We start from the raw sequence: 21,511 nt of genomic DNA, 5'->3' as shown, positions 1-21,511 counted from the left end.
GGCCTGTTCAACATTTCCACTTGGTTCTGACTAAGTCTTGGAAGGTGGCATGCTTCCAAGTATTGGTCGATTGCCTTCAGATTTTCATATTTCTGAAAGTAAAGTTTCTTGTAGTATTAATGAAGGATTTCTTGAATTTCTGAGGGGTCTGTTGTAATTTTGTCTTTACCATTTCTGATTGATGAAATTAGAGATTTAACTCTTTTTTTCTTGGTTAGGTTGGCCAAGGGTTTATCAATTTTATTGACCTTTTCAAAAAACCAACTTTTTGATTTGTTAATCTGTTGTATAATCCTTTTGTTTTCAATTTCATTTAATTCTGCTCTAATTTTGGTTATTTCTTTTGTTCTGCTGGGTTTGGGATTGGAGTGTTCTTCCTTTTCCAGTTGCTTGAGATGTCCCATTAAGTTGTTAACTTCCTCTCTTTCCATCTTCTTGAGGAAGGCTTGCAGTGCGATAAATTTCCCTCTTAGGGGCAGTGCCTGTGGCTCAAAGGAGTAGGGTTCTGGCCCCATATGCTGGAGGGCACCCAGCCCCAGTAAAAAACTGAAAAAAAAAAAAGAAAAAAAATTCCCTCTTAGGACTGAGCAATACTTTGCAGTATTCCAGAGGTTCTGGTAACTTGTCTCTTTATTACTGTTTTGTTCCAAAAATTTGGTAATTTCCTTCTTGATCTCATCTCTGACCCACCTATCATTGACCATAAAGTTATTTAGCTTCCACATTTTTGTTTGTGTCTGCAGATTCCTGTTGTTACTGAGTTCAACTTTTATTCCATGGTGGTCTGAGAAGATGCAAGGAATAATTTCTATTCTTTTAAATTTGCTGAGGTTAGACTTGTGACCTAAGATGTGGTCTATTTTGGAGTATGTTCCGTGGGCTGATGAGAAAAATGTGTATTCAGTTTCATTAGGATGAAATATTCTGTAGATGTCCATTAAATCCAAATGCTGAATGGTTAAGTTTAAATCCAAAATTTCTTTGCTAAGCTTCTTGTTGGATGATCTATCCAGCACTGCCAAAGGAATATTAAGATCTCTGACTATGATGGAGCTGGGAGTAATCAGGTTGCTCATGTCTGTTAGAGTGTCTCTTGTAAATTGAGGTGCATTCTGGTTGGGTGCATAAATATTGATAATTGAAATCTCATCGTATTGAGTATTACCCTTAACAAGTATAAAGTAACCATCCTTATCCTTGCTCACTTTTGTTGGTTTAAAGCCTATTGTATCTGTGAATAAAATTGCAACACCTGCTTTTTTTTTTTTGCTTTCCATTAGCCTGGAAAATAGATGACCATCCCTTCACCCTGAGTCTATGTTTTTCTTTCAAAGTAAGGAGAGATTCTTGTATGCAGCAGATATCTGGCCTGAGTTTTTATATCCATCAGCCAACCTGTGCCTCTTTAGAGGACAATTTAAGCCATTCACATTGATTGAGAATATTGATAAGCCTGGTAGAATTTTGGGTATTGAGTTTTTTGAAAGTCCAGTGGACATCTTTAATCCTTTTGCCACTGTGGAGATTGAAATTTGATCAAAATTTTCTGGGTGGGTTTATTTATGTGGTGGAGGATTGTGCTGATCATTATGGAGGATAGGTCTGAGAATATCCTGGAGGGCTGGTTTAGTTATGGCAAATTTATTCAACATGTGAATGTCATTAATTTAATTTAGTATTTAATTTCTCCATCATAAATGAAACTCAGTTTAGCTGGATACAGGATTCTGGGTTGGAAGTTATTTTTTTTTAGGAGATTAAAGGTCGATGACCACCCTCTTCTAGCCTGAAAGGTTTCAGCAGAGAGATCTGCAGTCATTCTAATATTCTTTCCCTTGTAGGTTAAGGTTTTCTTGCATCTAGCTGCTTTCAGAATTTTCTCTTTCATATTAACTTTAGTGAATTTGATTATGATATGCCTAGAGGATGTCTTGTTCAGTTGAGTCATGCTGGGGTTCTGAAACTGTCTGCTATATGAATTTCAGAATCTCTTGACATGTCTGGAAAGTTCTCTTTCATAATTTCATGAAGAGGAGCCGCCTCTGTATTTTGTGAAGCAACTTAATTGCCTTCAGGGATTCCTATAAGGCGAATATTAGTTTTCTTCAAATTATCTCAGAGCTCTCTGAGTGAGTGATCCATTTTTGCTCTCCATTTGTCTTCATTTCTGTGTGCTTGGATGCATTCAAAATCTTTGTCTTCAGTGTCAGAGATCCTTTCTTCTGCCTGCTCCATTCTCTGACTGAGGGATTCAACTGTACTTTTCAGATCTTTGAGGGCTGCAACCTCTTGCTTCAGTGTGTCATAGTCTTTGGTCATTTTATCTTTGAAATCATTGAATTCTTGAGACAGCTTTTGAATAATTTGAAATTCTAGTTCCCTCCTTTCCTCTATTCCGTTGATCTTATTCACTATCCAGATTCTGAACTCAATTTCTGACATCTCAGCCATCTGTTCATGGAAGGGATCTTCAGTTGCATCTGCCCCATCCTTCCTTGAAGGGGGTTGATCTACTCTGGTTGTTCTGGTTACCAGAGTTTTTCTGATGATTCCTCCCCTGCTGAATTTGCACCTTTCAAGGACCGTCCCTAAAACCATTCTGCCAGTGGCTTCTTCTGGTTGTCTAGATAGTTAGGGTGTGTCTGCTTGGAAAAGTCTCAGGAGTGTAAGGCTTATTGTTCCCACTGCTGCAGCTATTGCTTTTTGCCTTGGGGTATCACCTCTCCAGTGTGGTTCCCTCTCAACTGGCCATCCTCTTGCAGTTCTCAGACTGGGCCTGGAATGCCAGAGCCCCTGGGGGGTGGGGGAGCAACCTGCAGGCAGCCATGCAGGGAATGTGCTGGCTGGCTGGATCAGTCCTTGGTATGTGCCACTGGGGAGCCCCCAAGGAGCAGGGACAGCAAAAGGCAGGCAGCTGCACAGGGAATGCACTAGCTGGATGGATCAGTCCTTGGTGCTTGCGGCCAGGGAGTTCCCAAGGAGTCAGGCTAGCAACTGGTGGGCAGCCATGTGGGGGATGTGTTGGCTGGGTGGATCAGTCCTTGGTGCATGCCACCAGAGAGCCTCCAGAGAGCCCCTGGGGAGTGGGGACAGCAGCTGGGCAGGCAGTAGGGCACAGGATGTGTTGGCTGGTGAGACTCAGTTCTGGGCATGTGCTGGTGGCAAGCCCCAGGAAAGCAGGGACAGCAGCTGGGCAGGCAGCTGGGTGCAGGACACACTGGCTGGTGGGATCAGTCTGCACAGAGCACGTGTGGTTCAAGCAGTTCTCCCGGTGCAGGACGGGGACCGGGGCTTGGTCACACAGGAGTGGGGGGATGTTGCTCTTGGGTCTCCTCTCACTGTCTCTCCAGGCAAGGAGGGAAGGGTGGACTGGAAATTCAAAATGGCAGTGCAAACACCAGTTCCACTTTTCTGCCTGGGAGAGGGTGTTTGGGGTCTCAGCAGGGTCCCTCCAGGGGAGTAGACCCCACTGTCAGTAGCTCTCGTGGTTTGAGATAATAGGTCCTCAGTTTATTGGTAGCCTGCAGGAGACTCAGAGGAGCAGTTGGAGAGAAAACAAAGGAAAAGCACAAGCACAACTTTCTTGGGGGAGGGGACAGACACTTTTCATTTGGGGTGTATTATGTACCTGTAGATTGCTTTCTAGGAGTTGCTGCTTGCCTCAGCAGAGGTGTCCTGCCAGTATCACTCTTCTCTCTAGTCTGGGCTCCCAGTCTGCAACTTTGTTGGGTGTTTTCTGGACTTTATCCTTCCCTCTGGATGGGAGCTACTGTCAGAGGCTGATACCTGTCGGCCATCTTGCTCCCTTCCCCCCCAGCTTTTGGTTTTAAATCTAAGAAGTCTTTCCCTAACCCAAGGCCACAAAGATTTTCATCTTTTTTTTCCTAGAAGTGCTGTATTTTCAGGGATTCCATTTAGATCTATGATATATTTTGAGTTAATTTTTGAATAGTTTGAGATATGGATTAAGGTTTATTATTCTACACATTTTAGCACCTTTGCTAGAATTTTACAAAGCTCAAACTCCTGGGCTCAAATGATCCTCCCACCTTGCTCCGCTTGGAGCAACTTTGTCAAAAATCAAGTGACCATGTATGGTGCAGGTCTATTCCTTGGACACTTTTGCTGCTCCATTGATGTGTTTGTCTGTCTTTACCCAATACCACACTGTCTTGCTTAGTGTGATGTTATGATAAGTCTTAAAATCAAGATCAGATATTATAAGTTTATAGACCTTGTTCTTTTTTTTGTTGTTGTTGAATTCTACAGATTTTGATATATTGTGTTCTAATCTTTCTGTTTCCATTCAAAATGCATTTTAATTTCTCTTTTGTTTTCTTCCTTGATATGTATTTTATTTAGAAATTTTCAAATATGTAGAGCTTTTCCAGAGATCTTTCTGATTTAGTTCCCTAATTTAACTCCACTGTTGTCTGAGGGCATACTTTGCATATTTTCAACCCCTAAAAGTGATGGAGACTATTTTTTGCCCATATATGGTCTATTTTGGCAAATGTACACTTGAAAAGTATTCTACTATTGTTGGGTGTGTTGTTCCTTACTGGCACTTAGGCCAAGTTGATCAGCAGTATTGCACAAGTCTCCTGGATCCTTCCTGTTCTATCAGTTGCTGAGAGCAAGGTCCTGAAATCTCTATCACTGTGGATTTATTTCCCCTTTCAGTTCTATCAGGTTTTGCTTCGTGTATTATTTAGCTATGTTGTTAGGTGCATGAACATTTAGGCTTGTTATGATGTCTTGATAAACTTACCCTTATGATCCATTTAATCTATAGTAATATTCTTTGCTCTGACATGAACTTTGCTATCAGAAGGGCCCCCAGGGCCACTTGGAGGGCAGGGTGGGCTGTGCCCTTGGCCTTTTATTGCAGGAAACATTTTGAGCCAGGCCAAACACAACAGCCAAACACTATCCTGGTGGTGATTTTGGGGACAGAATCTCCCTGACTATAGTGTCATCTCCCTTCATGGACCCTGGGAAGAAAACTAGAAGTTTCTAGACTCACACAGAAGCATCAGAAGTCAAACTCTGAGTAGGAAGGAAGAGGAGGGAAGAGCTATTGAGAAAAGGACTGGCCTCGGGATTTTAATGTCTGCTTCTATGTTCTGGGTTCTACCCTTAGTTCCTGGAAAAGTGGATCTTGTCAGAGAAAGAATGGGAGCGGGAGGAGGCCATGGAACTTCACCTGCACCTCATGAAGACCTATGTTCAGAGCATCGGCGTCTGTGTGAGTCAAAGAGAATCCAGCCCCAGCCCACTGTGCCGAGATCCACAGACAGATTTCTGTCTTTATGTGGGAGTAGAGGGAATGCTTTTGAAATCAAAGTTTCCCTGGCAGACTTCCTTGCGAAGAGGCTGTGATAAACTAGTACTGGGTTTCTCTAGGGCAGGTGAGGGAGAGGTGGGAGAGAACACAGCTCGGTGTGGGTTCAGGTGTTGTGGGCCTGAGGTCCATGCAGCAGTGAGGGCCCTTTGTAAGAATAAGGACACACAATTATGAATACCATATTGGCTAGGAAAGTGGTTCTTTACTTAGAATGAGAAAATAAATCAATATAAAATCACAAATTTTACAAAGCTTGATAAGTACCATGAACATCATGAAATCTAGAACAATGCAGTATTTTACTGATTAGCTGTCTGTCGCAGCGGGGTGAGACTTCCTGTCTGACATGTGATCACTCCAAACTCTTTGATGGCCTGATCCTCAGGAGGCTGTGAGCAGGATAGTGGTGTCCAGGGCTGGATGCAGGATGGGTCTCAGAGCTTGGGGAAGACGCATGGTGAGAACTGGGCTGGCTAGGCCCCCAGTCCTGGGGCACCTGGATGGAGTTGGGGGTGAGGGCTCAGCAAATTGAGGCAGGGCTGCAGCCAGCACTGAACAAGGTGGAGGCCCGACCAGCACTTTGTGTGGAGTGTGTTACCTGGATTCTCTCATCTGATTCTTCTAACCCTCCCTGAAAGAGGAGGTGACGCTTTCATCCCCACTGTTCAGAAAGGGAACATGAGCGGCAGAGAAGAGAAGTCCCCACACAGGTCACTCAGGCAGTGAGCAGAGAGTCCTGATTGGAGCCCAGGCCTCATTACAGGGACAGTTGCATCTGAGCTCAGAGCAGAGAACAGAGCAGAGCTGGCTCTGACTGGGGGCAGGACCCTCCAGGGGCCCAGCTGTGGAGCTGAGAGGCTGATGTGTGGATGCGAGGTGGATGGTGGCTGCTTCCCCTCCCCAGATGGTGTTTTCAGAGCAGGATTCACCCTCTCCACCTTCCAAGTGTGCAGGAGAGCACAGAGGTATGAGCCCTGACATCTTCTGTCCCTCAGATCCCCCTGAAGCTGGGGCAGTTTGGCATACTGGTTGGGCTTATTGCCCCATGCACCTGTGATGCTCACCAAAGAATCCGTGTGTCCTCAACTAATGTGCTGTCTACCCTGCTAGATCTTCATGGTATGGAGGGAAGGGGGACCAGGGCCTGCTTTCCCAGAGGGAGGTAGGCTCCCACCAGGGATGTCGGCTGCATCCTGCCATGCAGGGAAGCCTGGCTGCTCTGTGCAGGGAGACAGACAAGGGTGACCAACAGAGCAGAGTGGGAGAGCTCGTGGACAGGCCATGGAAGCTTCTGGAAGGAGAGGCTTATTGCCAGATTGACTCATGAGGGCATGTGCCAGGCACTAAGGGCCTCCCCTGGAAGAATGTTAGCTCACAGATACCAAGACATGGCAGAGCTGGCCAGACCTGAGTTGAAGGGACAGCAGGTGTCTGAGCCATGAACAGAGGGTATGCAGGCAGAGGCCTGGGTGTAGGAAGAATGATGAGAGCAGAGGCCAGAGGGATAGGATGCCCGGATGCTGGAGGTGGCTTAGGCTGGTAAAGCCAGGGTAGCAGGCCTTGGCCAGGCCCTTTGTCCCTGTGGGTCATGTCTGAAACTATGTTCCCTACAGCAAGTCAGACCTGCTCCCCATGGAGCACTTCTAAGGAGAAGGAGCTGGAGAGATGTAAGGAGGACCTCCAGGGCATGGACATGGAGAAGGTTTTCTGTGCTTCCTCTAGAATTGCCAAGGTAACAGTGGGAAGCCTGTGTGACTCGGAGCTGGTCTCAGGCTGGGTCATCTCTTGCGGGCTGGGCTTCTTTGGGCTGCTGCTTCAATGGCCTTCGGTTCTCCTCCTGCCATCTGTATTGAGATGGCCTGCAGAATGTCAGGTCCCCACCACACCCTCTGGCACATGCCCTGCCTGTCTCCTCCCATCCCTACAATGAGGGGGCCCCTGGCACTGCACAGGTGTTGGACGTGGACACACTAATGGTAGAGTGAGGAGCTCAGAACTTCAGAACAGGGGACTCAGAGCTTCGGAAGGGCACGGCCCCTTCTGCTCCAGGACCAGGGTGGGCTGCAGAGTGGCAGGACAAGGCAGGGGCATCAGGGCTCAAGGCATTGGGGCTGCAGGGCAGCAGAGCAGCAGAGCGAGAATGGTGGATTTTGAGGCGGAGCTTCCTGTACAGGGCAGGTGATGAGAAGTGGAGAGGCCTAGGGAAGCTGGCTGATCCTGGAGGGGCTGAGCAGACCTGTGGGCAGCAAGAGGGACTGCAGCCAGGATCTGAGAAAGGATGGGGGCCTAGGCTGGGGCAAGAGGGGATGGGTGAGCCCCAGGCCATGGGGCAGGGGACTTGGCCTGGGACTTGATTGCCAACTCCACATCTGACTGCTCTGTTCCTAGGTGATCTGCATGGAGTTTAACTGCGACGAGGTGGTCTCGCTCATCCAGAAACTCTGTGAGAACATCGGGGCCATGAACCCGCAGCATGACAAGGCCTCTGTCACCTGGATAGGCATCTTCCTCCAGATGCGGGTCACGGACCTGGAGGACAAGGTGGCAGAGCCATGTGGGGCACAGACCACCTGGGGGTGGGGCTGGGCTGCCTGCTGCACCCAGAGGAAAGGGGCTGGGCAAGGGTCCAGCCTGTACCCGCTGAGAGGGCCTGCCCTAAACCTCTGGTTGCCCAAGAGGAGGAGGAAATAGAATTCTAGAAGGAGAAAGAAATGTGTTGCAGGTCACCTGGACTGTACATGGACAGTGGCCTGGAGGCCGAGGCTCTCCCTCCCCTACAACACCTCCCACCTTGAAAGCCTGATAAAATGAGCTTGAGGAGGAAGGCAAAGGCTGAAAGGATGTGCAGAGAGGGTGCTGGCAGCTTGTGCTGTCTGTCATCCAGCTGGACGAGAGACCCGGGGGGCGGGGGAAGGTGGGGGAAGGAGGCCTGGGCAGCCCAGGCCAGCCCTGTGATCCGCACCCCTCCCCAGGTGGCTGAGATCCTGGGTGCCATCCTGGTGCACCTGCCGGCTGTGGATCACCTGGAGGTGCGGCGCCTTCTCATTGAAGGCATCCTGCTGCTGGCGCACCGCCACCAGGAGACCGTCCTCACAGCACTTCTGAGACAGCCCCTGCCCATGGAGAGGTGAGCGCTCTGGGGGAGACAGCACCTGCACAGTTCAGACAGAGGCCTGCTCACCAGCCCCACCCCCACATGTCCTGGTCACCTGGTCCTAGGGCAGTGCCCAGCCCACTTGAGGTCAGAACCCTGGTGAGGCACCAGCCTCCAGCGAACCACTGATCTCCAGCCCAGACTTTCACTGCCTCATCCTACAGAGCTGAAATGCCATCCCTCATCTCCTCACATGTCCTGGTTTCCTCTAGGGCAGTGTCTGTGATGTCCAGTATCCCCCATGGCAGCCCTTTCCTGCCCCAAGGAGAACAGAGCTCCTTGTAGATGAGCACGAGACCTTCTGAGGCCCAAACAGGCCTCCAGAGATGCTCCAGTCTGTCCCTGTACCCTTCAAAGTGTCCCTAGAGGGGCAGTAACTTGTCTAAGTTTCCAAGGAAGCAATGGCCTCGCCTGCAGCCCTCAGGTGGTTGTGAGTGTGAATTAAGCAGAGAACAACAGGGTCAGCTGGGGAGAGTCTCCCCAAATGCAGAGGGCCCAGAAAGAGGTAGGCCATCATCCCCAGAGTAGCTGAGCCCGTGCTGGCACAGGGAGATGAGGCAGGTGTCACGCCCAGAAGCTGTGGACAAGGAAAAGAGCTTCAAACCTGGGCCTTGTGTTCAGAGCCCCAGGGCTGACCCTGCCAGAACGCAGGCTTGGCTTGCCCGCAGAGCTGCTCCCCAGTGAAGCTGCTCCCCTCTTGGACTGCCTGCAGCTGGTCCAGGAGAGTAAACGATGGGGTGTTGGCATATAATGAGTGTCTGTTGCTCCCGAGGCTTGCTAGTGGCGTGAGGACAGTGTTCAGTGCAGCCTTTCACTTAGTCCCCCGGAATCTGTGTTGGTTAGTTATTACCGCCTGGCAAACCACCACCCACATATGGTGTCACATGTCCTTGGTGCAAGAGTCTGTGTGTGGCTCGGCATTACAAGGCAAGTTGCATTCTGAGCCTGGGTCCTCATCCACCTGTTGTTGCTAGAATTGTTTCTTGCCATTGTGGGACTGAGGTCCCCACTTTGTTTCCTTGCACCTCTGTGCCTTTATCTGGTGCTAATGAGAGCGTTGGGTCCACCTCTCCACTTAGTTCCCACCACAGGGCGCTTTGCTGTATCTTCCCCAACCCCTAACTCACCTCCCTGAACTTACCATTTGGTTTTGTGGATTCAAATAGGCAGTTTCCACATCTCTTTGGCTACTTACTCTTGCAAAATTGTATTTGGGCTTGTCACCTTAGGCCTTTAGGACTCACCAGATTCCCACCCTTCTGTCCTCTGTACCCATCCTGGGTACTTGCCTTCTCAGCAGGGCCATGGGCTTGGACTTGGCCATCAGCAAGACTATTTTCACTTGCAGTTTGGTAGGTTACCTATCCTCTGTAAGCCATAATTTCCTCTTCTGTGGAATATGGAGATTAAAAATATCTCCCTCAAAAATGGAAGGGAAGATTAGATGGTATAACATCAGCAAGCTGCCATGAATTGGGCACTTGGGGGTATAATCAGACATGTCCATAAGGGCCCTCTGAGGTCATCCAGCAGTGAAGCTGGGCCTTCCCTGGGGGCCGTGAGTATTGTGAGCTGTGCAGAGGAAGAGTGTGGAGTCAGAGGCCTGGGTTCTAATTATGCAGACAGTGGCAGGTCACCTAACCTCCCTGAAATTCAGGCCCCAGAGTTCATCCTCTGCCTAAGGGACTGCTAGGGCATCTGATGGGATTCTTACCTGTCTCCTGCCCTGGCTTTGGTCAGCCATCTGACAGAGGTGTGGCTGGCCGTGTCCGAGAATGTGTCCTTTGCCCGGACTATGCTCCTTGGCCTCATGGGCCGGCTGCAGTCACGGTTCAGCCCCAGGGTCAGTGCCACCTCCAAGGCCGATATCTGGCGCCTGGCTGCAGTGGACCCTCTGATGGTGAGTCATGGGACAGGCCCTGGGGTTCCTTGGGGGACTCTGGGCAGAAGCCCCGATGCCCTGCTTTTTTCTGCAGGCCCTATGCACTATCTACCTCCTTATTGAGAAGACGGAGCAGAGTGACATGCTCCCAGGCCTCCTGCCCGACCTCTTCTACACACTCCTACTGCAGCTTGGCAGCACTCACCAGCCAGAGGCCGCCTCACCTGTCCTGAAGACGTGGAGGCTGGTCCACACCGGGCCCCTCCCGGAGGACCTAAGCCTGCAGAGGTGCTCTGGGGGTGGGTGGGCAGGTGGGAGGGGGCAAGGCAGCAGGCCTGGGTTGAATGCAGCTTCCTAAAGCTTCCATCTCCGCCAGTCACCTCCACTGAGGAGGTCTTGTTGTCCCCTCCTGGTGGGGAAGAGAAGTTTTTGTAAGGTGATCTTACAGCATGGTTTTTAGACTTTGCAGACCCACTCTGTCCCGTGTCCATACCCTCCACAACTTGGAGGCATAGCAGTCACAGAGGGCACGTGCCCCAAGCCAGGTGATGCGTCACACGCCCCCCTTCTTCCAGGATCACCATCAAGTCCATGCAGTTGCTGCTCAGAAGGACCCACAGCGAGACCCTGGAGCACGCCCTGGAGGAGCAGGCTGTGTGGGCCCTCCTGGGAGACAGCGAGTCTTTCCTGGAGGGCGTGAGCCTGTTGGCCAGGTGGGGCAGTTCTCTGGGGTGGCAATGGGACCTGAGAGGCCCCTCTTGCTGGACAGAAGGTCCCCCTGTTGGGGGCACAGTCCCATGGCTGAAGGCAGCTCTTCTGGGAAAGTCTGGGCGAGTGACCTGCATCCCTGGGCAGCTCTTCTGGGCAAGTGACCTGCATCCCAGACTCTGGGTGGTGTGACACAGCGAGGATCTAGCATTCCATCTCTTCTTGTTTAGAGCAGAACACAAGTGGTGTGAGGGAGGAGGGTGTTGCCCAAGGCCACGCAGGGCTATGAGCCGGGCCAGGACAGGAGTTACCTCCCAGCTTCAGAACCCTCGAGCAGCCCCATTCTTGTTCCCTTTGATAAAAAGGGGGTGGAGATTAAGTACTTCAGTGACCACCTGACCAAGCCCCTTGGGTGAGGAAGGTGAGGCCCAGAGATATCAGGTCTTTCCATGGTACCCTGCCCCATGCTGGGCCCCAAGCCAGCTCTGCCCCACCCTGGCAGACGTCAGGGAGGAAGTGGGTGGTCCCTGACCAGCAGCCCGTCTCCCTTTGCAGGCTCTGCACACAGCACATGGAGGGTTACAAGCAGAGGCTGGCGGAGCTGGCGCTTAGGGGCATGGACTCGCGGGTGCTGAGCTGCCGTGTCAGTAGCACGGCCATCTGTATGGAAGTGAGGCGCGGGGCGTGTGGATGGGATGGGGGGTCCTGAGCTCTTCTGGGATGCCTTATCTCTGGGCTTTGGAGTCAGGGACAGGCCAGTTCCCCTCCTCCACGTGCTCATTCACTCACCTGCCCCTTCATTCATTCATCACAACACTAATTCAGGGCCAGGCACTTCAGGGCAAAGATGCGCCTGTGAAGTGTGGCAGCCAATTGATGGGTGATGAAGTAAGTGCCAGCAACCCAGGGGCCCAGAGGAGAGCTCTGATAGGCTGAGGGACTCTGCCAGGTATGCTGTAGGGACCAACAGCAGTCCAGGCCAGGCTGGCAAAGGTTTTCTGTGATGGGCTGTATAGTAATGAAATATTTTTGATTTTGTGGCCAGTTTGGTGGAAAAGCAGCCACAGATGATATGTGAACCAGAGGGCATGGCTGCTTCCCTGTGAAACCTTACTGATGGACACTGTAATTTAAACTTCGTACAATTTTCTTGTGTCACAAGATGTTCTTTAGGGTTTCTCCCACTGTTTAAAAATGATTCTTGGCTGTGGGCTATACAGTCTCCCAGCCTAGCGGGAGACATCCCGGGGCATGCTCCTCACACCCTCTCACATCCTCGGGCTTCTCCCTGGGTTCCTGCCACCCCACGAACCCTCAAGACAAAGGTGAGAAGGGGAGGCCCCTCTGCTGTGTCTGGGTTTGGAGCTCTCTGTGGCCCGGCCCAGGCGTTGACATTTGGGGCCTGGGTCAGTGTCCTGCTCCCCTGCCCAGCACTGGGCCAGGAATCAGTTACTTAAGTCTCCAAGCTTTGAATTCTGCATCCACAAATCTGGACAGCAGGGCTTACTTTACCAGGTGATGGTGAGACTTAAAGGAGAGCGCATGCACGTGGTGAGCACTTGCTAAATGCTAGCTAGCTATCACTGTCAAAAAATTAGGTTCCGCTTTGGAGAAGCAAGTTATTCAAATTCTTCAAGGTTGAGAAGACTGTATTGTAAAGGATTTGTTATTGTTTTGTTATTATTATTATTTTGAGACAGTCTCATTCTGTTCCCTGAGTAGAGTGTTGTGGCATCGTAACTCACAGCAACCTCAGATTCCTGGGCTTAAGTGATCCTCTTCCCTCAGCCTCCTGAGTAGCTGGGACCACAGGCCCTGCCACAAAGCCCAGCTAATTTTTCTATTTTTAGTAGAGGGGTCTTGCTCTTTCTTAGGCTGGTCTCGAACTTCTGAGCTCAGGTGGTCTATTTGCCTTGGCCTCCCAGAGTGCTAGGATTACAGGCATGGTCCACTGCACCTGGCCTATAAAGGATTTTTTAAATTCAAGCCAAGAAGTTTCGACTTTATCCTGAGGGCATCTCAAATAGGGCATGCTAGTTTTGCTCAGTGCTCAGCCTGGCTCTTGGCAGGTGCTCAGTAGATGTTTAAGTGCACACAATGTTGCAGGAAGCTTCTGTTGATGTTGGTGTCTAGGTCTGGCTGGAGGGGAGCAAGGAGGAGACAGAGCACTTGGGGGTTTAGGGCAGCCAAGCCCAATTGGGGATTGAGGACCTGGACATGGCAACAGTCGACTCATCTGTTTGGTGTTTAGTTTTCTTTTTAGGACTCATTAAAACACATTCAGAAGCTCATGCATGTGCACATACACACATATGTACACACATGCACACCCACATACATGTGCATGCATGTACACACATGCACACATATATACACTCATGTATATACACATACATACTTGCATGCACACACAAGCAGATGTATGCACATGTGTGTACATGTATTCACACATGCACATACACAGATGCATGCACACACATGCATATACACACACATACATGCATGCACACACACAGGCACAGACTCGAGTGCCAGGGGGTCCCATTGGCCTAAGGTGTGGCGCTTTGAGTACTACATCAATCCTGATTCTCCCGAGTGAGAGAAACTCCTGCTTCTAGCACAATTCTGTTCAGACCTGGGTGGGCAGGGCTCTGGCGCTTGGCAGCCACTCTGTCATGTTAACTAAAGACGTAAAGAAGAACGAATGCACACATCTGTGTTTGTAGGGTCAACCTGGCTTTCCCATGCATTTCCTTACTGAATTCCCTGAGGCAGGCACCAGTATTGTCCACTTTTTACTGTTGAGAAAACCGAGGCACCCGGAGCCCTCACCTCCTGCTTGCAAAGCACCAGTGTGGGCATCACATCTAATCCCTGGTTGCAGAGAAATGGGCCTCTGTCAAGGTAACTGTCAAACGTCTCCTTTCCAGTTCATGAGTGACCGGATTCTGTACCAGGAGAAGCTGCTGAAGCCGGTGGTGCTGATGCTGGAGAAGGGCACTGAGCAGAAGGAGGATGAGGTCCTGCGAGTGCTCTCCCTGCGCGCCCTCGGCAACATGGCCCTTGGTGCCCCCAGGAAGGTACTGTACCCAGCCCTGCACCCAGGCCCTTGGAGCTGGGGGCCCCGCAGGGCACACTGCCAGCTGGGAGCCTGGGAGGAGACTGAGGGCTGCCGTGCCCATCCAGGTGAGGCAGTACCGGAAGGTTCTCCTGGAGAGGTGTCTCAGCTCCTTGCGGGGGCCCGCGAGCACTAGTGTGACCGCCGAGGGCATGGAGGCCCTGGCCAGGATCCTGGCTGAGCTCCGGGAAGGCGACCTGGGCTCCTTCTTTGACAGCATCTCTGAGCAGTGCAGGATCTTCTTCGACAATGTGAGTCCACGTTAGAGCCTCTACTAGCTTGCTCAGGGGAGGAGGGGGCACTTGTTGTCCCCAACAGAAACACTGGCTAGCTCTGGAGCAGAACAAGCCAAGGCCACAGGTCAGGGGAGCTTGTTTAAGGAAAAAAAAAAAAAAAAAAAAGGAGGCTTATTCTAAAATCTAGAATTTTAGATTTTAGATCTGGATTATTCCCAGTCCTTTGTGGGTTATATCAGCCCTGCCCTGATGGAATAATCCAGAATGCTCTACAGGAGCCATGGCATTGAAAACAACCCTGAGAGGATGGTTAGGGCTTCTTGCCTCCTGTCGTCAGCCCATGTGTGTGTGCCTCGGCTGCAGGAAAGTGAGCTGCTGCGTTCGAAAGCCTTCGTCCTCTTTGGGAGGCTGGCAAAGGTGGTCAGGATTTCCAAGAAGCATTTCTTCAAAGGGGAAGTGAAGAAGGCCTGGGTCTCCCTCTTGCTGCACTGCCAGGACCCCTGTACCAACACAGCCCAAGTAAGATGTGCCCTTGTCTTTGTGTCCCAAAGTCTGGGGCCCCTGTCTCCCAAAGGGACAGATCTTTTGGCTGTGTTAGCTGTATGCACTTCCCCACCCCACTCCGTCTTCTCTGAAAGCCCAGGACTGCAGCCCCCAGCCCTGCCCTGTCCTCATCACTCAGCAGGCTGGGGAGAGGGGGTCTCAGCTCTGTGGGGGATGTGTCTTGGCTTCCCTCTTCTCTAGTCACTGACTGTAGCCATCTTCTACACAACCTCCCTTTCTTCTAGCAGATTCTACAACTGGCCAGTCACTTTGGGTATCGGTACTCAGCCCTGTCCCCTCCTCACTCCTGGGGGCAGGCCCATGTCGGGGGCTGTTAGGTGGCTGGGCTTCCCTTCTGCTTCTCAGCCCAGTTTCTTTGTTGCTTTGGGGTGGAAGGTAGGAGAGGAAGAGAGGTTGGGGAGGGGCAGGTGCTGCAGGGCAGCTGGGGCACACTTAGGAAGGGTGATGGAGAGTTAATGAAGTGTCACCAAGGCACTCACGTGAGGACCCATAGTCGCCCTGATCTCCCCCTTCTCACCTCCTCCTGCAGACAACAGAAGGGCTGTTGGGGAGGTGGCTGAGCCCAGGGTGGTTCTGCCCCCTCCTAGGGAGCCTTGGGGGTGCAGCTAGCCCCACATGAGAGGGGACTCGATGGTCACTTAGTCCCCAATTCTGTCCAAGTCTCCTGGATCCATTGCTATGAGGGTGGCAGGTGGGGTGGGGTGGCCTGGGAAGCACATTCCCCAGACCTAGGCTCTGGAGTGGGGTCCCTGGCAACCCTGGGCATGAAGCATCCCACTCAAAGATCCCTTTTTCCCTACTAATCCTACCACCCTCTGTCTTCAGTATAGGCTGTCCTTCCATGTTTTATCAACCACAGTTAGCAGGGGCTGGGGTAGGGAGTTAATGCAGGGAAGCTGGGGGCACGCACACCCAGCAAGGCTGGTGGAGAGTTAATGAAGTGCCCCCGAGGCAGGCAGTGCTGGGGAAGGGAAGCTCAAGACACGTGCAGTGCCGTGCCCATCCCTGGGGAGGAGACGGCCACCGTCTCTTCCTGCCCTCCCTTCTTCTGAAGCCAGAGGCTGGGGCACTCAACCTGTCCTGCCCACCCAAGCCAGGCCCCCAATCCCTGATCCCTTCAAGAGCTGGGTCTCAGACAGGCCAGCTAAAGGTACAAAAGTATGGGCAGCAGGGATGAGTGGGGCTGTGCCTGCCTCCTTGGGGATTTTGACAAATGGACATGTGGCCCCATATTCCAGCCAGCAGGGCCTCAGGCCCCAGGTAGCCTTCTAGGAGCCACCAGCCCCACTCCTTTTCTGCTCTGTGGGGTGTTTCCTGGGCTGCCCCTTGGCTTCTTGCCAGCCCACCCCTTGTGCGAACCACCCAGGCTGGGTGGGCCGCACACTTCTCTGCTGTCCCGTGTCCTTGTCCCTCTAGGCCTGTATGGCTACCATGTTTCAGTGTGTGCACTTCTGGGGCTGGAAGTCCCTGGAGAGCCCCTGGGAGCAGAGTGATACCAGCGCTGATGACAAGTTGGCCGTTTTTCAGACAACCATGTGCTCCATCCTGGTGAGAAGCCAAAGGGGACCAGCCTGTCCCAGGTGGCCCCATAGGGGCCTGAATTTGGGATTGAAACAGCCACAGATTCCTTTCTTGTGACTGCTTTCTACACGGGAAGTGTCGAGACCAACTGAAGTAGAATGCAAGCTACATAACTATTTTTTTTTAAATTAAAAATTTTTTTTAATTAAATGATAGCTGTGTACATTAATGCAATCATGGGGTACAGTGTGGTGTTTTCATATACCGTTTGAAATATTTTCATCAAACTGGTTAACATAACCTTGATGTCATTTTCTTAGTTATTGTGGTAAGACATTTATATTCTACTGTTAGAAAGATCCACTTAAGTTTTCTAGTAGCCACATTCAAAAAAGTAGAAAGAAGTGATAACTAACCTTAATGTTTCATTTCATCCAATATAACTAAAACATGACCATTTCAACTGTCATCAGTATAAAAACTATTGTGATTATTTTACATTTTGGTGGTTTTGGTAGTCTTCAAAATCCAGGAGGTATTTTACATTTAATTGAGACCAGCCACACTTCAAATGCTCACGGGCCATGTGTCCAGCAGCACAGGTTCTGGACAAGCCTAATCGCCCCTCTGGAGTCTAAGAGGAGTGCAACAGGGGCTGAAGCTCCTTAACTGACCTAGCAACTAATCTGCTGTGTGATTTTGGGAGGGGTATTTGCCCTCTCTGGGCAGACTGTTCCATTTGCAAGGAAACCGATGCTTTAGACAGAGAGGTGAACAGCCCTCAGGCTATGTGTGTCACCTGTTTCTTGTAGACTCAGAAAAAGCCTGCCGTTCTCTATAGCTTCCTGCTAGAAACAATGGCCTATGTGAAAAATAACTTGTCAAGGATCAGAATTGCTGCCTGCAACTTGGCAGGTAAGTAGGCAGATGCCTCCCAATTCAGGCTGGACCATGAAGGAAGCCATCAGGTCAACCCCCACTCTGGACAGGGAGAGAAACAGGTGGTGGAGGTGGGACCCGAGCTCAGGTCTAACCCCCACACAGGACGTCGTATCCCCTGGTTTTCTTACCAGCCTGGTTTTGAACTAGGCTTGTCTTGCTAACTTTGGTCCAACAGAATCTTTAACTGAAGTCCTCAGAAGGTAAAACTAAGCCTCTTGCAGGGAGGGACACAGAGGGGTTTGCCTGCTGACCTAACACGCATCTGATAAGTGTTTCTTTGGCTGACATTTTAGGAATTATTATGAAGCAGATGTCCACAAATTATCTGAAAAAGCTGGACTTTGCAGCATTACGGAATTGTAAGTAGTGGGGACTCAACTGTACTCTGAGTGCACAACTCAACACAGTTCATTCACGGAGCTTAGTGAGATTGGTCTGAGGGAAGAGCCAGAGGACCCTTTTTTGTAGAGGCTGGGGATGGGGCGGGTGGCTGGCCTAACCTGGACAGAAAGCAGTGGCTGTGCAGGGAGGACTTCCCAGGAAGACGGCTACAGACAGGTGGAGTCCACTTTGTCTCCCGTTACTTCCCCCATTCACAGCTATTTATGAAACGTTCTGCCCTGAGGCTGTGATCAGGTTCCGTGGTGATCTTTCTGTCATGATAGGGTGGCTGCTGAAGCCTGGTGATGTGTGTGAAATCACATAGCCCCACCTGCCATCTTCTGGTTTCCCATGGGAGGTTCCAAGTCCTCCCCCTGCCCACTGCCAGCCACCTTGGCCAGCAATCCGTGGCTTGGCATGGGAAGTGCAATCTCGACTGGGGTGCCCGATTCTTCCTTCTGTGCTCATTCTCAGCTCTCCAGGAGCTCCAGCTGGACACGGATCCTGGAGTCCGGAAGGCAGCCCTGGAGACACTTAAAGTGTTGGACAGTTGTAGTCAGCACGGGCTTCTGGGTTTACCTGGAGGAATGTCCTAAGTAGTCCCAATGTAAGATGTAACTGTCCATAGCAATGCAAACCCTCTTTAGTTTGTAATAATCAGTATATCCTTTCCTTTCCTTCCACTGAAATAAACCTCACTGTTGTTTGGAGTGCAGGCTCCTATCTGTGATGACATCCTGGAACCCAGATGATGGGGCAAAGGGAACTTTGATCATAACACGTCATGTAATTCCTGCTTTTCCCTGGAGTATTAGCCCCTGGGCCCAAGGGACTGGAGACTAGCTTTGTGTCTTCATGGGTACTTCAGTTCCGCACATGCTGAGTGTGTCCACTGCCAGGCTCTGTGCCAAGTAGAGAGGGGAGGCTGACCTGTTGTCCAGCCTTTGCCCCCCAAACCCCCCATTCTTAGAGGGCAAGGATCTGTCTATCCAGCCAATGGGACACACATCAGAGGGAGAGGAGGGCTGTAGCCAGGGTGGAAGCACTGTTGTGGCACAGTGGGGAGAATCCAGGAGGCAACCCTTGGGGACAATCCAGGAGGCCCCATGGAGGAAATGACATTTATACCAGGCCCACCCTCACCCGTCCCATTGAGGCCTGAAGTTACCAAAGCATGCTTTGTCTTCTGGAATAGAATTTGGCCGAAGGTCCAAGAAATATTTAGGGGGAAGAGGGATGGAGTTCAAGGAAAGACTTTTCCTATCTTCAGGCCATCAGCAGAAGTCTGCTTGCCCCCAGAGGAGGTAAAAACAGGACTTGCAAGCTGTTCCCACTACAACGGCTGAGGGCAGTCACTATCTGGGGTCCCATTAACAGGAGAGAGTTGCTGAGCAGCTGAAAAAAATCAATCCATGCTAAAGCATCACTTTTCTAGAATAGTGGTTTTCAAAGTGTTCTGTGGCTCCCGTGGAACAAATAATGAAATTATTTTCTGCCAAGTAATGGAGTGCTGCTGCTAAACCAGCTTGGACACCACTGATGCAGGGGATGGACACACCGTCCAATACATGCACAGGGAGATGGCCATTCATCTGCGTAACTGGCTCTCTCTTCTTACTGTGCAAAAACATTACCAGATGGTTTATAGAACTATATATGAAAAACAAAATTTAAGACCAATACAGTATTTTTGATCCTAAAGATTAGGGTAGTTTTTCTTTAAAAGTAAAACAGAAGCCAGAAAAAGTATTAAGCTATCTGGCTCAGTCCATTCAGCATTGCTGTAGAAAAATACCCAAAGCTGGTAATATATAAAGAAAAGCTTCTTTAGTTATGATTCTGGTAGCTGGGAAGTCCAGCCACATCTGCTCAGCTTCTGAGGGCTACATACCACATCAAGACACAGTGACAAAGCGGAAGGGGGTACATATGTGCAGGGGTCAAACAGGAGGAGGATCCTTGCTTTGTGACAAACTGCTTTTCTAGGAACTAATGTTATCCTCAGACAGCGAGCACCCCTTCAGATCCTCAGACACCTCCCACTAGAACTCCACCTCCTGATCCTGTTATAGTGTCAAATTTAATGTATTAAATTTCAAGACAAACTATATCCAAACCATTACCATTTGACTGTGTTAAAATGTGACTTTGGTATATGAAATACCATAAAGTTAAAGGACAGATCATTGATGGGAGAAGTTATGTTAAACTTATACCAAAACTGGATTAGTTCATATAATTGGATCTGGGATAAACCCAAACCAGTCAGAGACAAAAAGGCAAACAGAAAACAGTGTCCTGAGAGGTCACTGGAGAGACCAGCACCCCCAGAAGACAGGCTCATCTCAAGCCATCACACGGGAGCACATGATAAAGCAGCTCTTTGCACGTGTGCCACAGCTTGGAGAGTGTCAGCAACCTCCAGAGAAAACGGGGGAAACGGTACCTCCTGGAGCGCTGGATTTAGTGCAACCTGGAAGTTGTCTGGGAAAGCAATTTGGCATTATTGGATAAGTGGAAGATATGCCCACCCACAGCCCTCAATGTGTCAATGTGTGCCACAGATAATATTTACATTTGTACACAAGGACACCAGAAGGACACATGTATCAGCCCCTGTCCGAGGTATGCAGTGTTAAATGATTCATAGGAAAGTCAAAAACAGACTATACTATATACAGCTTATGGGTCCTTTGCTGGCAGGTCTTACAAATTGGCTAAGACCCTGGCCAATTCCTTTTGCCTCACCTTCCTCCTCTGGATGATCAAAAACTCAGTTTTGCAGCCCCTTTGCAGTTCAGGCCTGGCCCAGCCGAGCCCTCAGCAGTCTACTGGGTTTGAGGGCAAGGTGAGGCATAAGCTGCCTGGGTATGAATGATGGTTTTCCTGATGACAGTGACTTTTTAAAGTATTTCAAATATTCAGAATGTAGTAACAAAGCCCATGCTGGAGTAAATAGTTGTTAGTATATTGCTGAATGCAGTATGGATTTTTGTAAATGAATGGTTAAGGATAAGACTAAGTTACACACTTTTATTTCTTCCAGCTCCCTAGGCAACTGCTCTCCGGATCTCCTGAGCTGGCATTTTGTAGGAAGCAGCAGGCCAAAGGAAAAGGCCTAGAATTGTAGGGCCACCCTGGCCTTGGCTAACAGTCCAGCCAGGATGTTCTGGGAGGAAAAATGAGCCTCCTGCAAGGTTAAGGGTCTTGGCCAGGTTCTCAGCGATAAGCAGTATTTGTCTTCCTTACTGATCACAGTGCTGCTGACTGAACTGTGTCTCTCAAACTCATATGGTAAAGCCCTAACCCTCAATGTGATGGTATTTGGAGATGGAGCCTTTGGCAGGCAATTAGGTTTGGAGTGGTTATGAGGGTGGGGCCCTCATGATGGGATTAGTGCCCTTACAAGATACACTAGAGATCTTTCTCTCCATCGAGGACATAGCAAGAAGATGGCTGTCTGTGAGCCAGTGAGAGAGCCCTCCAGCACTGAGGAGATAAATCTCTGTTGCTTAAGTTACCCAGCCTCTGGCATTTTGTTATGGAAGCCAGAGCAGACTCACACACAGGTAACATGGTCTTGTGGAGATGTGGGAAGAGATCAGGAGAGCAGTTGACTAGGGAGCTGGAAGAAATAAAAGTGTGTAACTTAGTCTTA

The 21,511-nt window shown here is 50.1% G+C and overlaps 1 protein-coding gene across 1 annotated transcript in view; it reads left to right on the top strand.

Annotated features, from left to right (window-relative positions):
* Positions 1-18,449, top strand: part of MROH2A (maestro heat like repeat family member 2A) — a 55,662-nt gene extending 37,213 nt beyond the window's left edge. Inside the window, exons 26-41 of the mRNA XM_023508753.1 lie at positions 5,144-5,248; positions 6,343-6,466; positions 6,961-7,079; positions 7,736-7,888; positions 8,320-8,474; positions 10,242-10,401; positions 10,478-10,686; positions 10,959-11,096; positions 11,647-11,773; positions 14,022-14,171; positions 14,278-14,460; positions 14,809-14,964; positions 16,426-16,557; positions 17,343-17,445; positions 17,766-17,831; positions 18,328-18,449. Of these exons, the coding sequence (XP_023364521.1) occupies positions 5,144-5,248; positions 6,343-6,466; positions 6,961-7,079; positions 7,736-7,888; positions 8,320-8,474; positions 10,242-10,401; positions 10,478-10,686; positions 10,959-11,096; positions 11,647-11,773; positions 14,022-14,171; positions 14,278-14,460; positions 14,809-14,964; positions 16,426-16,557; positions 17,343-17,445; positions 17,766-17,831; positions 18,328-18,449 (2,202 nt within the window). The remainder of the gene's footprint in view (positions 1-5,143; positions 5,249-6,342; positions 6,467-6,960; positions 7,080-7,735; positions 7,889-8,319; positions 8,475-10,241; positions 10,402-10,477; positions 10,687-10,958; positions 11,097-11,646; positions 11,774-14,021; positions 14,172-14,277; positions 14,461-14,808; positions 14,965-16,425; positions 16,558-17,342; positions 17,446-17,765; positions 17,832-18,327) is intronic.
* The last annotated feature ends 3,062 nt before the right edge of the window (positions 18,450-21,511 follow it).

This window comes from Otolemur garnettii, unplaced genomic scaffold, assembly GCF_000181295.1.
Source record: "Otolemur garnettii isolate 467f Iridium unplaced genomic scaffold, OtoGar3 scaffold00273, whole genome shotgun sequence".
Lineage (NCBI taxonomy): Eukaryota > Metazoa > Chordata > Mammalia > Primates > Galagidae > Otolemur > Otolemur garnettii.
This window is presented reverse-complemented; position numbering and strand designations above follow the sequence as displayed.